Below are 16,423 nucleotides of genomic sequence, written 5' to 3'. Positions count from 1 at the left end.
TTCGTGACGCCGAGGTAGCAGGGTACATATGGGCGCGTTCGAGTAAGGCTAGAGCCAAGCAAGGTGACACTGCAAAAATTTGTAAATGGTCCAAAAGGGTGCAGCGAATGGAAACCCCCAACGGCTCTGACCCTTCTTTCGGCCCCCTCGCGTTCTCTCTCTCTCTCCGACTCTCTCTCTCTTTCCCTTTCTTTCTTTCTTTCTTTTTCATACGTTGGAATAGAGAGAAACTGACGTATTAGACAGCATAGAAGAACACGTCCAACACATACAGGCGGTCCTTGACGAAAAATTGGATCAGCCGAGCTGAAGGCGGGACTGCAGCTTGCAAAGAACGACAGCAGGGGTAAGGGGTGAGGGGCGAAGCGGCGAAAAAGGAATATGCAACGTGGGCAAAACTCAGTTGGGGCGTTCACCCTAGCTGCAAGGTTCGGACGATTAAGACCGCAGATAACGTGAGCGGTCTGGTTTTCTTGACGGTGGAAGAGGTTTTATTGGAGATGAAAGTGTACGCGGTAAGTTTGAATATGGTTTCAGATAGCGAGACCGTGAAAGGTAAAAGTGAGGTGTTGCATTTATTCGTGTAGAAGTTGTCCAATTGCGTAAGGTGCTGATTGTTTCACTCTGTCACTTTATGAACAAAGAGAGCATTATTGACTAGCAGAATGTAACATCCATTTGGACAGGTGAGATCGTTTATATTATTGCGTTCAGATGGATAATTAGAATAATCAACAAGAAAACAACTCAGTCACAAAAGAACGTTTCAGTATCTTTCTGGATTTCAAAAATGTGTACGTTTTTGAAAATTGTCACAGTTACGTAGTATCGCATATCGGTATTATCGTCCCTTCACTCGTAAAGACTTTTTAACAGTGGTATACTATACAACATATGTATATCCGCATATTCAAATAAAACCTTGTCGAGCTAGTACAGAAGGTTTCGAGGGACAAGCGGTGTATCTGATATAGAAAAATGTATTTTCTATGGGACAAGGCACAAAGTTGACTCACTTGTTATGAAAACGAACGCTCGTCCTTTTAGCTGCCGTCCTTCGAAAACGGACAACATTGAGCCGATTGTGGATGCCTCTGAAACGGAAAGAGGACTAAGATGGTCGAATGCGCGTACAGGGGTTCAAGAAATTTGAATCGTAAACCAAAGGGCTAACAGTCTCAAAACTGCCAAAATCTTTAACGGTCGTTGCCACCCCTATCATTGGCAGACAAGCGAGTGTCCGTTGCGCATACTGCCGCTTTTTGCGTATGGCGAATGCAACCAATAGCAAAGGCGCTCACTGGCAGCGGAGTCAAAATGTGAAGCAGCTGTAAATATTGGATACTCGAGTGACTTTCGACCCAACGATGGAAAGTGGTGTCAAGTGCCCACCAATGCCTGCGCCTTGCGTTAAGCTCCCGGGGGCAACCCGCGTAGACCATTCGAATATTTATGTAGTTTCTTGTCGGGAAAAGGTTGCTGAAAAGAGTTCGCGCAACGTAGGAAATACGGGACGGAACGATCAAACGGCAAAAACATTCTCCACTCGGAGCTTCAAAAGGCTCCAGGGAAGTGAAATGCCAAAGAAGATTTTGGTGTCAACAAAAATCTCCATGGGGTAACGCCTATGCTAGCGGTAGCTGTAAATATTGCTGAATGTTGAAGGGTTGGTGGCTGGAACGATTTCTCAAAATCCACCAGTCGTCGTTATCTTTTACGTATCCGCATGCGAGCTACATAGAACAAATACGAGTTAATGTATAATTTTTACTTACACTGATTCATTTTGCTTCACTAAAACGTGTGAGATAGCAGCTCTATATTTATCTCGTCGAATGAATTCTATAAAGTTCACTCTCGAAGCGATTGACTGTGGTTAGATTCTACTATTTAGCACTTTGCCAGTTCCTTTTACAGGACAGTGGTTTGAATCCGTCCCGTCAATCTGCATTCAGTTTCTAACGAACGGATTCGACACCTAACGCACTCCTTTTCCAACCGTCTCCCAACCGTCCGTACTGACTCCAATGGTTTGTAACTTGTAATGGTTTTATTACAGACGCTTTCAAGTAATCCCCACCAGTCCTGTAAATAGTCGTTACATAGACGAACAGACTCAGGCATAGTACCGAAATGTGCGCCAAGTTGGACACGCGTCCTCATTGGAGCACCTATAACGGATAGATTCCCTTTGAAACGGCTTATCCGTTCGACTTCTTCGGGGCTAAACAACACTGAATTCCATCATGGAGCTCCTCAAGCGAGTCAGTACACAATTTGCGGTACTAAAACCATCCAAAACAGAGTTAACGTTGATGCTATAGACGCTCGTAGAGGCAAAGGCCGTTCGTTTTGAAACTGCGGAAGGCGTTTCAATGGTGTCAGGAAGTAGTTTCAGATTTTAGGACCTCACTTCGGAAAAAGGGGTCGCGTGTCCTACATCAACGCTCAGCGCCTGCCAATGTTCATGCTAAATCTTTGAACAACAGCAGCCAATAGATAGGCTGCAGTTGTCGTCGTCCTGCTCAATTCTCCATGCAGCATCGATATTTGTTGTTGATTTTACCTACTGCATAGGTGCTACTGGAGGCCTTTGTCGTGAAGCATATGCGTATCAGCGTGTTTCTATTGAGAAACGCGACATAATAGTTCGCTGGACCTATTGATTAGTTTCCATCGACTCGCACCACCAGCAATAAGGCTTTTTCGATTGCCGTAAGGTGTCCTGTCCGTTAAAATGTGCAAGCCGTCTTGAAGAACGTCTTTTTAACTTGGCCAATCGAAGGCCGCAGCAAATAGGTTTACGTATAGGAGCACGCTGGGGAGCGTGCTATCTGATCTGGAAAGGGCAACGGAAGAACGAGTTCAACTTAGAATCACAGGAAGCTCAATGTGAAACGCGTAGTTGAATGACTTTACGACAGAGCCATGCAATGTCCGAAACGAAGGCCAACAACCGGATCAGATGGGTGCAAGGAATAGATGGAACGGCACCAAAAACTCCAATTTACAGGACAACACAGATTCGCGCTGCAGACCGGCAAATGCGTAAATAGATCCGCTAAAGGGGTAAAGCCCATTTTAGTTCCAAGGGTGGGAAAGCGTGTAAGTCGAACAACCCGATTTGCTACTTACGTTATTGTCCTTATATAATAGCTGCTTATTTTTTGAAGTTAGCTAGTAGCTGTGATCAGAAATTTAGCATTTAGTATTTCACATGGCGACTAAACGGTTACTCATCTATCGGCCTGTAGTGAAGGGACGTCTGACAAAATGACCAATTAGGTATATTTAGCATAACATCCGATACGATTGTCCAACACATCGATGGTTTGTCATCTGTGGCAAGACGATCACTCTGCAGTGACTTGAGCTTACCTTTCGTCCAGTGCGGTGGGCTGACGCACGATACGAAATACAGGCCAACCTGAAAGCGCTGTTCTAATCTAGTAAATGCATCCGCCATATGTGTCCTGTGCCTCTTTTCTGTGTGTCGATTCAGCCGTCCGTCTGACGATTTGACTACGACTAACCCATTGGAAGCTAATTGAACACAGCGAGCGCGGTATGCTAACGGTGATGCGTGAGTTGTAGATTGAACCGCAGTCCTCTAAATCACTTCGTGCATGGCCAGAGATCCATTGCACTGTGATTTAAAATTCTACTCTAAAATTTGATTCTCAAAGAGCATTACGGCTTGCTTAAGCCATATTACCGACGAAGAACGGTCAAGGACACCGCATCCATTACGCTGAATAGTGTTAAAAGTTCCAATTCGATAACAGCGACCACGATTTCCACCACTCAAATTGACCGAGTTAAGCATAACTAGCTCAAGAGAGACCCAGCCAACGTACCTATTCAGTAATAGGATTATCTTCACTGACTAATAGGTGTAATCAATCAGACTATTTGTCAAAATTTCAAAGCATTATTTCAGAGATGTTATCTACACTTAGCCTCAAAGCACGACTCGACAGATCACTCGTATTCTGTATTGTAAAAGCGATATTGATTTGGCACATTTACGTGCCCCAGTTGAAACAGCCTCTATAAGCCGTCTATCGAGAGGCAAGAGCCAATCTCCGCCGATCGGACTTACCTACTACTGGATTAAAGGACCCCACCGATACTTGGACTTCTCACCAGATGGAACATCTATGGACCGGTTCAAGTGATGCAAGAAGTTACAAGAAGGCAAATAATAACCAGGAAATCCTTCAGCGTCATCCTATAAGCTACCTATAAACTTTGACAGTCTTCGAAAAGTTTATTTGTTTTAATTGTACTTCGATAATAAAAAATGACACTATTCAAATTAGAAGATTGAAGTTACTCTAGGCCGAACAATATAAGCATAGACAAAAGCCAATGCGTGATACGTGGACCTTCATGAACGATACTAGCTTTTCCCGAAACGCAAACCAGCTATTCGATATAACGACGCCCTGAGCACGGCGCTTTTAGCTTTTTCTGTATTGGTCGACGTTAAACAAGACGGGCTCTCACATCGCGGTGTAGCAAGAACGCTATTGCCCTAGGCTAATTTACTTTGCACCCCGAAATGGAGCTCGAAATTACCTCTATATATATATATAAAATAGAGAAAGAGAGAGAGAGCGCTGGTGTGAATTTGCGTGTGAATACATGGACAGTCTGAATCTTCAAGCAGACGTAATTCAAGCAGGCTAAGAAACGGTGTATATTTGTTTAAAATGATTAAGATTCTTTTCATTGATTGGAGCGTCTGCTATGCGAAGCAGTTGTCATAGTACATGTAGTCTGTATTCAAACGTGGCATTGTAACCTCTATTTTGAACACTGCCTTGGAATATGTATGCATATTTCGGATGCTAACTATATTACTCGTCCTTTTATTTTGGTCACCTAGCACAGATTACTCCGTCCATAAGCAAGCCAGTTTTCAATGCTGACAACTCTCACTGGCGATAAACAGTAACATACTGCTCACTCAGAGACTAATGTAATAAAATTACACCACATATCCGGATCAACTATGGTAGCCGTATAGTGGGGTAGGCCTCCTAGGGAAGTTATGTCTGAAATAACACTATCGGAAACGATGAATGCAACGATATTAAAACTCTCCCCGCCGTCTTTTGACGATTGCAATGCTATAATGGCGGTCATTTGGTGCCTTTTCACACGTTACTCACATGATAGAATCGCAATCTTCTTGTCCGTTGCTTTGTGGCCACCCAACCCAGACCATACACATACACAAAAAAAACAGCATCGAACATTGTTCTATATACATGTATGTATTTATAGTTTATTGTGCATTTGTACAACCAAAAAACAACGACAAGGAGAACAACAATAACAAGAAAAAGAAGAACGCGACGTGATTTTTCGCGACAACCGTCCTTTTCTCCGCAGCTTGGTCTACTTCTATACACTTATTGTCTATTCTATACAGGCACATGCGTCTTGTGGCCGAATTCAAACGATTGGTTAGTGGCTTTACCTTTAGAAGCTGTGGTGCACAAGCTATGAACATATTTATTTAGTAATTTACCTTATATCAATTAATAACACAAACAAATAATAACACTTGACGTACAGCTGAAAAATCTTATGCTGCATACAAGATTGTTTTTTTTTTTGTAATTTTTCATCAACAATATTACCTATATAGTAGAGTACAATGCTCCCTATACAAACAATCAAACGATAATTAGTATCCATCTGAATAAACATGTTTTAAACATACAAATATGATAACTAGTATTGATATTTGACAAAACTACTTACTCGACAAGGATACGAAAATAAGTACTCGAAGAAAAAATAATTGTAAAAAAGGTAAAAGGGAAAACACCGAATATGGAGCTCGAATGAAGTGATTACGATGGGGCCATATGGCCAAATGACAGCTTGCCATAGATCCGCCAATCCTAGAGAAGGGTACTCCTTCGTGCCGGCATAGCATGTCTTGTACAAATGGTGATCTCGTGAGTATGCATTAGAAATGATAACTGACCACGGACCATCATATTTTAACTGTCTCATTTTAAGCCCAACAAGATTCTGAACTATGGCCAGGTGGCGCCCTCCGCGGACGTCAGCGGAAACTTGTCTGTATCGCGCATGAACTATATTTATAGACGCTGCGGCCATGAGAATCTAAAAAATATTATTGAAGACCTGTCTGAAGAATCCTTTGAAAGAAATTCATAAAGCAGAATGAAAAGAAGTCTTACATCGTAATATGTATATGTCATACGTTTACGTGATTCAACAGAAAAAAATACAAATCAAAAAAAATAACTCACTTGGATCTGAACATTAAATCGAATGCAATGGTTTATAACATGGCTTGTAACCTGTGGAACATCGAATACACGTAATTTGATTTCAAATCAACCGCCAAAACTGGGTGCCACACTAAAACACTTGCATATAGCGCCAATTTCATTTTGAAGATTTGTGCTGATCATGAGCATTAGTTACACACCTATATCCTGCACCAGACTGATGCTTCCTTCACACATAGTGCGCCTCAAGTAATCGACAGAAGCTGAACCAGACAATTGAAAAGAAACTTATTTCGAACTCCTGCATCTGTACTCGAACCGGAAATCAAAACACGCATTAATTAACCAACATCTAGTCGTCTATTTCTATGAAAAGTTGTCATGTTGACGATGCGATATGAAGTGGAAATTTCCATATTACACTTAACGAAAAGTAACAGCACATGACAAGATAATCATAATAGATATGAGCTATTAAATATAGCCGATGAAAGATGAATAAACACATTTCAATATGACAAAAGAGCGGTTATAACCATGTGTGTGCACATGATCTTTTCGGGGCGGAATCATCATTCCAAACCTGGGAGAAATGTTTTAATTAACACAACTGTTTTTATCGTTTAAATTAACTAATACTCAATCTTACCAATTCCTGGGATTTCACCAATGCATGATATTGAGGATTTAGTGAACACTGTTTATTATGCTAACGGTAACAAGCGAATTCCTAGAACGCCGGATTTTTATTGACAGCGTAACTATGGAACGGTACAGCTGTTTGTTGCCGTTGTTTACAAAATCACAACGCTTCGGACGTCGCCTTCATGCACCATCGTTGTCAGGACCAAGCTGTCTTCGACAATCCCTCAATCGACTCCCGAGCCCAAAACCTATATCTCATGTCCAAATCGTTTTCGTCGAGAAAAAAAGCTCAAAGTTGATTCTTTTGGTGTTACGTTGTGGTAGTTGCCACATGAACGGGGCCACTTCATAGGGTCATAAGAATAACCGCACAAACTTGTTGCGATAAGAATTATACGATTATTATAAGAATGGTGATGACAGTTATTATGGACATCGGTACATATATGGTTTGACAAATTGCAAACTGGCATTTTAGCCACTAAAAACGCGTCTTTTTCGAATCAGTCACGGATAACTAGTAAAGACGCCTTTGAATAGGACACAATACCTACTTTCACGCAGAACATACGATATTATACGAACCGACAGCATTGCTTCAATGCCTAAGGTGAGCTTCATTATTCATGGACGATAGCGGGGTGGAGAAAGATATTTGACTGAGCTTCAGAACAGTAGAGCTTTATGGTGCGAACAAAAATGTCAGCATGAGAGTAGATTCGTGAGTACATCTATGACAAGCAACTATTGATTTCGTTTATCTGCAAATCAATTTTATAAGAACAATAAATGCATATTTATCTATATAGTGGTATACATTTCTCAACATTATCGCCGAGTCAATGAAGTCTTTCTCTACCTCTATTATATCTCTACTATATGATGCTCTCAGTTACGCTTCTTCTGTGCCCTTCAAGCTTTAGGTGTCCGATGCTATCGCTAAAAGCCTGAGAAGTCTCTGAGGCTAAATATTCTATATAAGCCCGAATGATCCACAAGAAGTGTTTGTTTTGCGAAAACGCAGCACGAATGTAGTGGTTAAATCCCTTAGGAACTGAAGGGCATACTATCATCGGAAGGTCATTCGGTTACATTAGCGTCTCGGTAACAAATTTTATCTTAATTGTGTCCCCAAATTGCACTGATACACAAGAAGTCCGTTAATACTCTATACAGAGTACCTACCTTATTTACGCTGACCGGTAAATTAAATAAGAGCAATAACTTTAATTAGCTAAGGAGAAACTACCCAAGTGTGCTGTAAACAGGTGAAGAGTTTTCTAGAAAAGACGTTTCCTTTATTGAGATATTGGGGACAAATAAAGTTAGCTTGATCTGCTACTAGCAAGCAAATAGCGGGAAATCAAATTTGCCTAAATGCATACAAACGCTCGTAGTAGAGAATTCAATGTCGATCCGCCACGTTCTGTCTTCAGCGAGTGACAATGGGCGATTTAAGGGGTTGTTCTGACCGGGGCCTGCATATACTTGCCGGAGCTCTTGAACGACTTTGCACAGGAAAGCTTCAACTGACACCTCGTGAGACGCTCGAGCCGGTGGAGAACCTCTACAAAATGCAAGAACCCGTTAGTGGCAAGATGGCAGAAAAGGGCTATGCGGTACGAGTTTTTAGTAAGAAAACTGTGCGCGTTTTAATCTTGTATCAATAAGATTCTTCACAGTTAGGCGTGATGTTGGTCTTTTAGTATGGTGGCGACGTTGAAAGTCGATGTCGCGCTACGTGTATTGTTTATCAAATCAGTATGTAACCAAATGGTCAATGGTTCGGGGAAAATGCGTCCGTCCAATCAGTCGCACTTAAAAATCATGTAGGCCCGAACGATGGCCAGAAGTTGACGTAGTTATCAATAAAGGACAACCAGAGAGGAGTAACATCGATTACTTTCGAGTCGAAATGGCTTGGATCCGGATAATGGGACTCCAGTGTCCTATACAGGAACCGTGTGATACTTGTGGCATAAATTAAATCGGGGTGGGTAACGGCGTCTGCGGACTGTGAGAACAAACGCAAGTACGTGAATCGAATGAATCAGTGTCATTTTATGCCGATTACATTAGAAACACTAGGTCACGTTGGTGAGGGATCTAACTAGAAAACGAGGTGAGTAGAACGTAGCTGCGTCATCAAGTGTTGAAAAGTAACGCCGCCTTTACAGTCGCGCCAATGGGTTTCGGGTTCGAGGAGCGCGGTGTCTATCGTCGCTATGCTATGAATTACTACATACTCGACGTTAGATACAGCAGGTTCTGCTTTCAGTATTAAGCGTCTGTCTTCTGTTTGCTGTTAACTGAAGGCACTGCAAAAAAACCGCTGTCCCGAACGTGAATGAGGCTGGGTTTTACCCACAAGAAACCGAATAAGAGATGAGTAATTGCAAACCCGTTGCCTGCTTTGAAAAAGTGTTCAAATTGAATAATGAATTTATAGCACGCAATATAATGTTCATAATTTTGTTGCACAGATGCCATGCAAAGCAAAAGTTATTACCAACTATCAAAAGTGGTTTGCTTCCGAAGGACGATTCCGATTGGAACTTGACCCGGACGATCGCAAAAGTACCAATTTAGGAAACGGTAATCTAAACAGAGCGCTGGATAATGTTAAAGAGGAGCTGAGAAGACGACATCAGGATAAATCAACTACGCGTAAAGGCCGACAGGTAAACAGCAATATCAGATCAGACGTACTTCGGATCGTCAAGGAGGTTAGTACGAGCCCGAACTGTCTTTGTGTTAATGGAGGTTTTATGACTATGAACTGTTGCTGTATCGGCGAAATGAATACATATACATCACTAGATTAAGAAATTAACTTAGCTATTGTAGGACGCTCAAAAACGCCTATATTATATTATTGCTGTTATTTTATTGTATGGTACAATATTATCGTAAAACTAGTGTTCGTAATATTTCAGAGTTTGCGGCGGAATTTCCGTAAGTCTGTAATGATCGTCTCCTAATTTCGAAATCGGGTAACGCCTCTATAAATGAAAACCGGACAGAAATTACACTTTATCATAACGGGACTAAACATCTATTGAAAGACGGAAATCGCTCTCCGAATTATAGGAATTCGGTCGGCTACCATTTGCGGCCTCAAAAACGAGTTGGGCCGACTGATCCTTTAACGTGTGGTCGAATCATCACAGACGCAGTTAAAAATGCTCTATCCACCCAGATTAAGACAAGTCAACTTCTATGCGTGGTCAGACCGATATCCATAACCTCGCGGTTGGTAACCTGGTCATATTATAATGAGTTGTGCTAGAATGCGTATCTGAGAGTTTGTCTGCCTTAGTGGCACACGTAGTCAGTATTTCGAATTTTGTTCAGGCGGCTTCAGTAGTCAGTCCGAAGAGTGACAGTTCATAAGGCTCTCAATTAATCGACCTCTGCCAATACTGTTCAAACGCTTTTCAATCATACATATAACAATATAGTATTGCCAGATCAGAATGAGTATAGGAATATTTCAGGTTGCATGTATTTATTTCTCTATAACTCGAGTAGACGAGATTCCGCAAATCGACTAGACGGCTCGGTTGAATTTTTTTTCTTATCTACACTAATTAAGCTTTTGCGGGTTTCGTAATGGTAACGATTCCGCTTAGCACGCTGACAAACCCTTAGCCATCGTAAGTCATAACCGAGAGCGCTTCGTCGAAGCTATCGTGTGCTGAAGTGAAGTCCATTTCAACAAATGGAACAATCATAGGTTTGTCGAAGCTATCGTATGCTGAAGTGAGGTTCATTTCAACATGTGGAACAATCATAGGCTTGTCGAACTACATCAGCAAACAAGCTCAAGTCCAATAACACAGAACTTCTAACCTCACACAAAGCTAGGGCAGTGTTAATAATTACGCTTTTCTATGGAAAAAGCGTCGTTAAAATCGATGTTTGTGCACCCGTGCAAAAAGGTGTATCAAATGTTAAAAAACATAATAATAGATACATATTAACATAATAATAATAAATTCCATAGTATACAGCTGTGGAAAATACATTTCCAGAATGCTACTGGTTGCGTAACCAGAGAAAATACATATGATATAGACACCATAAAGGCTAGATCAGCCTTTCCCAGCTGTTCCTCGAGTTCTCATGTTCCTTTCGCAGAAATAAAGGTAGTACGAAAATTATAGAGGTTGTTATGCTTAAATTACTAATGGACCTGGATTGCGTTTGAAATTTTGTTATCGTAGTTTTTGCAGTAGCAGCATTTATTGGAATGGGTATCTGAGAAAAGCCATTTTTTTTATGGGAAGCCCTATTTCGTTTATATATTTGATATTTTCGTTTAGCAACTTCGTTGTTTGCGTTCTATGTTCTATGTTCTGAACTTTTCGGACGATAGTGTCAGATAACACCGTAGCTATGAAACCTGCTTTGCATAATGCATTCGACCTCAACCTCTATAAAGGAAAAGTTTGTTATTTTCCGAATACTTATGTGACACAATTGAAAGCACCAAAAGGAATCAGTAAAAATAGCTCACGAAACATATGGGCCTTTTTTCTCTCCTAGAAAACTTCTCCCTATCTTGCTTTCTTCTTAGCGAATATATGGATTGCTTGACTTTTTTTGGTATGTGTCGCTCTGCCCACTAAAAGCAGCATTTTTTAGTACAGCGAAGCGGTTTAAAAATTCTTGCCCTTTTATTTAACAGCGTGCGAAAGCAGCGTTCCCGACAGATCAAAACAGAGAAACAACGTCAAGAAAAAAGTTAAGCCATCACAAAAGTAAGTTAATTATGACACCAAAGCCTTTAGGTCTAGAGCAACAGTTGGAATGCCGTTAACCTTATTATTATTATTATTTTATTATATTAACCTTAAACTAACGATTTAATCTGCAGATTCCTAAATTCTAATACGTCTGCTCTTTTCCAGGCTTAGCAGAAGTCGCCACATTTCGAAATAAATCTGATTTAGCCTGCAGCGGCGTACATAGCCAACCATATGATGGTTGCTAAAAAATGAAAGTTAGAGTCCTATAGATTTTGAAATGCAATCATCGATACGGCATGCGTGTCAACATGGTCTCTGTGATGTCTTCTGTAGCTCTATTCTACATCTGTACAACGGAATTGTAGTTGATTCTCCATTGCTTCCAGGGTTGAACGAGCCGACATGGTACGCTATTTTATGTCCTATGTCCCGTACAAAAACCATTAGACATTACATTAAGCGGTATATTCCCGGCCTGTTCAAAGAAGTGTATCTATTGCTGTTCGACTCCATATCTAAACCATCATGGGTTCAATACAGACAGCTATAGAGTAAACCCGATTTTTGCCTATAATAAGAAATATTCGTTTATTTAACCCATCGTAACAAAGCGCGTGGCGAAGTCAGGGTTATTGGCAGCGTAAAAATTGTAACAGCTATTGTTTATCATCAAACAGCTCATAATGAATTAACTCATTAAATTCGTCCCTGGGCCTAGGGCGGCTCGCCTGGGGCGGCTCAGAACGCTTTAAACTGCGTATAGAAAAACAAAGCATTAGGTTTCGATATTACTAAGTATGGCCACCACCTTATTGTCATCCCTGATCTTTGTTGACTTTAAAAACATGTCCCAACTTTGAAACATCACGAAGACAATATAAACAACATATAACAAATGAAAACCTATTTAAATAGTCAAATTATAGGGAAACTAAAAAAAAAAAAAGGTTTAGAATCACCAATTTGACCCACCCAATTAAACACATTATTAGTCTGCTTTCCTTTCACCAGTTCGTCTGCTTGCCCACGCACGCCGCCTTTTCCCTGTTCTAGTACCGCCCACAGCTTGTCAATGACTATAGCCGATAAAATCAAGTTTATCAGCAGCAAGTGTATATTGTGTGGACGACTTACTGGTACCGCTATAAATACGACTTACTTGCTCTACAGCTGGTTTTTACGCAGCACTAGTGACGAAAATACGTAACAATCTTTAATACAGACCATAACAATGTGCAATATATTAGCTTTGCCACTTCTTGACTGCGATAACTAAAAGAGTGATCCAAGTGTCCCTGAATCTCAATGCCAGCTTGACTATAGCTTGAAGCACAAAGAAGAATCTTATCCTTCTTAGCAAATCGATTCGCCCGATATGTCGGAGCTCTAATAGGGAATCTGCCCTCTCTCGTAGCAGAAGGCCGGTAGTGGTAAAATTCAGACCGACGTCATAAAAAACGCTAAATACGAGCCTTAAGGACATGACGTATTTGCTAGAGGTCAGGGAACAGAGCCCGATTGTCATGTGCGCCGGGCTACGTACCGCTTATCGGCAGTAGACCGGTAGTAGGCGGCTTTCTAACACTTTCGTTTTAAAAATTAGTAGAACGGATGTTTCTCTTGCGGGATGGCGCACGTACGTTGTTTTCAGTAATGGTGGCGAAATTCGTAGATTCTCTACGAGACTCTTTCGTTCCCATATTAATTTTATTTTAACTGACCTGACATTGAAACGAGCAAATCTGACCCTAGAGTTTGGTTCTGGTTTGGTTCTACTGCAATTTTCGCAGGAAGTACTTTTCGATATCGCCTTTCGCCGCATCAGCCAGTTTTGCAATCAATCAATCATTGATGGAACATTTTCAATTATAAACGTCTAGAGTTTTTTTGGCTATGCGGTTGTTTAGGTCTCGTCTGGAACGGGACGATACAGCCTATTATGTTTATGCTGTTTATGCTGAACGAAAGTCTTATGGGGTCATTCAGTTCTAAGAGTTAGAAGGTGATCACGCACGCAGTCTCGTGGTGTAAACAATGGTGTAACGGAAGACATGTTTTGTCTCTATGTGCTTAAATCTATTTGATTAGTAAGGTTTTGATGAGTTTCACACAATCAACAGTTTCCGTACAGCAGAACGTGCACTTTAATATATAAGTGCACGTTCTGCATAATATATTACTTTATTATTATTATTATTATTATTATTATTATTATTATTATTATTATTATTATTATTATTATTATTATTATTATTATTATTATTATTATTATTATTATTATTATTATTATTATTATTATTATTATTATTATTATTATTATATAATAATAATAATAATACGCTATGACGGTTATTATGTGTTTCAATAAATAATACAGCTCAAAAATACAATTCTTTGAACGTCTTTAAGAGCGAAATAAAAAATGCACCCTCACGCATATATGCATATCAAAGCAAGTATGGCCTTTAGGTGCCTCAAAGAAAGGGAGACAAAGGTGATGTCTTTTTCTATATAGTATTCCTAACCCATTTGAAGCGCAAAAAAAAACTACTGAAATAGCTAAATCTAGCAATTAACGAGATTAAATGAATCAGTGTAGTTACTGTTTTTTTTTTTCGGAGTATAATCTTTTAAGTTACAACATCCGAAAATTGGTTTTTCAGATTGAGAAACAGTATTATTTCGAAAGTAATACCAGCAGTAGTCACCTAGTTGATTTAGACTGACAACGGTGTTAAATACTCGAAATAAACTTAATGATTACTCTACTACTTTCGAGATCATCGATCGAGAGAGTTTGTCAAATACACATAGACAGTAGAAAGCTGTTTTTAATCATCACATCCCTAGAGCTTAACTGCATGAGGACGTCTGTATGCAGTCGGTCAGTTTAATGTTTAAGACAGTCAAAGCTACGTGAAATTGCTGCTATAACATTTGAGAAATAAGATTTGTTTATATACGTATATCAATATACAGTGCATCAGCAGTATGTATGGAATTGGGTAAGAAAAACGGAGTTGCAACCTAAGGCGTACTTTACGGTTAGAGCAATTTAAGCCAATTCTAATTATTTTATAATTAATAAATATTTTCCTAATTTGACGGCTAACGATAATTGGAAAAGCTATTTGCTAAATTTCGTTGTGAAGGGGAAGATCTCATAATAACGCTGTCATCTTTGTATGGGTTTTCTCGTCTTCATGTGGCCAAACGATTATGCATGCTTTGTGTTCTACTCTAGTCCAACGAATTCCTTTCATGGCACAAGTCAGGGTAACCTTTTATTAAGACATTACACTCGATTCATATTATGGAACGCCTTCATCGGCTGCACGCAAGCAACTGTTAGGTGCTATGCTTCACAATACAATAATACTTGATCGGTCCCAGAACTTGCACTCGCAAAACCAGAACCTTAGAATTGCTATCCATAACTCATATAAGGCCATCGGTAGATAAAAATAAAAATAAAGGATAACAAAACCCCAAGAAAAAACGACGTGTATAGCACTGCAAGGAATATGGGCAATTCGAAGGTCGGATGGGGCCGGGCTTCCAGTTCAACCTCGACTTGGTTTGGACCGACATTCTTGTTTTTTCGGGTCGCATTGGAACGAACATCATCGCTGGGGCTAGAGGCCGGGCTTTCATTTTTTTCACATCGTTTCTTTGGTTTTGCTTTGACGTCGTTCCGATTCTGACGGAAACGTGCTAACCAGTCCCAGAGTGTCGAACGGGGCGCTTTCATACTTCATGACAAATAATGTGAACTCCTCCGAGACGTTAAATAAACGCGTTTAACACGATTTGTTCGCGCCGTGGAAAGCCACACTGAGCCATTTGAGAGACTGCCGTAAAAACTACTTCGATACAGAGTATCATCACATCGTCGTCAATAAAAAAGACAATTGCGGGCTTATTTAAAATAAATAATCAACATTCTAATATTCGTCTCAGTAAAGCAACCCGCAAAGTTTTAACACTGATTGATGTGCATCAACTCTTCCCTATAGAGTTTTGTTGATCTGTGATTATCCTAGAAATAAAGCCAGGCTTTATTCAGTAACTATTAAACGCTTTTACGGTGCTAATAGCTGCAATCAGTAAGACACTTACTTGAAAAATTGCGCGACACGCTTTATAAACTTGGACAGAGAAAGTACAAAATACGCATTTTGTACATATCACGTAATTGGCCACTCACACATTTCTCTTTCTGTTGCGAAAAAATAACTAGCGGAATATCTCTAACGAAATGGGATTCTTTATTTAAATATTCGTTTAATTAGAGGTTATTTACTTGGAGCCGGACAATCGCCTCCTTTCAGAAATCGTCTGATGCGTTCATTCGAAACTTTCTCTTAAAAGAACGCTTTGCTTCGATCACTTGTTTTGCAGTGGCGGAAAAAACGATTTTATACAAATGCGGACTATTCTCTTCTTGAAAATACAGTTAACTGAACAGACCATCGCCAAAGTAACCTTATGAAATCGCTCGTTTTGTTTTTACGGAACAGCTGTTTACTTGCCTGAGCTGAGTTAGATGGAACACTGTTCGTCGCACATGAGCTTCTCGATTGAAGCAATTATGCTTTCTCCCATTCGAGTGTGTTCGATCTCTAAGTCTAAGTCGAGAACAAACTCATGTATTTTATCGGCTTTAACTAGTAGTTTGAAATATTAAAGGTTCTAAAATGTTGTGAGTTTTATCGACAGCAAACTTTAAAAAGAAACTCCATCTAAGTT

The 16,423-nt window shown here is 40.1% G+C and overlaps 1 protein-coding gene across 2 annotated transcripts; it reads left to right on the top strand.

The window, feature by feature from the left end:
• Positions 1-5,277: 5,277 nt before the first annotated feature.
• LOC111262737 (uncharacterized) lies at positions 5,278-10,220 on the top strand. Of its 2 annotated transcripts, XM_086969306.1 has the most exons (4): positions 5,278-8,027; positions 8,360-8,542; positions 9,407-9,649; positions 9,860-10,220. In XM_086969306.1, the coding sequence occupies exons 2-4, from the start codon at positions 8,369-8,371 to the stop codon at positions 9,902-9,904; spliced, it is 462 nt and encodes a 153-aa protein (XP_086825432.1). In that variant the 5' UTR covers positions 5,278-8,027; positions 8,360-8,368; the 3' UTR covers positions 9,905-10,220. The 2 variants fall into 2 exon arrangements, with proteins under 2 accessions (XP_086825432.1, XP_022692954.1); XM_022837219.2 differs by lacking the exon at positions 5,278-8,027 and having other exon boundaries at positions 8,047-8,542.
• The last annotated feature ends 6,203 nt before the right edge of the window (positions 10,221-16,423 follow it).

This window comes from Varroa jacobsoni, unplaced genomic scaffold (genome assembly GCF_002532875.2).
Source record: "Varroa jacobsoni isolate VJ856 unplaced genomic scaffold, vjacob_1.0 scaffold_696, whole genome shotgun sequence".
Lineage (NCBI taxonomy): Eukaryota > Metazoa > Arthropoda > Arachnida > Mesostigmata > Varroidae > Varroa > Varroa jacobsoni.
This window is presented reverse-complemented; position numbering and strand designations above follow the sequence as displayed.

Coding starts and splice junctions, on each gene's coding strand:
- LOC111262737 (XM_086969306.1), top strand. CDS start 8,369: ATGGGCGATTTAAGGGGTTGTTCTGACCGGGGCCTGCATATACTTGCC. Junction 8,543..9,406: donor TGGCAGAAAAGGGCTATGCG/GTACGAGTTTTT, acceptor TTTGTTGCACAG/ATGCCATGCAAAGCAAAAGT. Junction 9,650..9,859: donor TACTTCGGATCGTCAAGGAG/GTTAGTACGAGC, acceptor GTAATATTTCAG/AGTTTGCGGCGGAATTTCCG.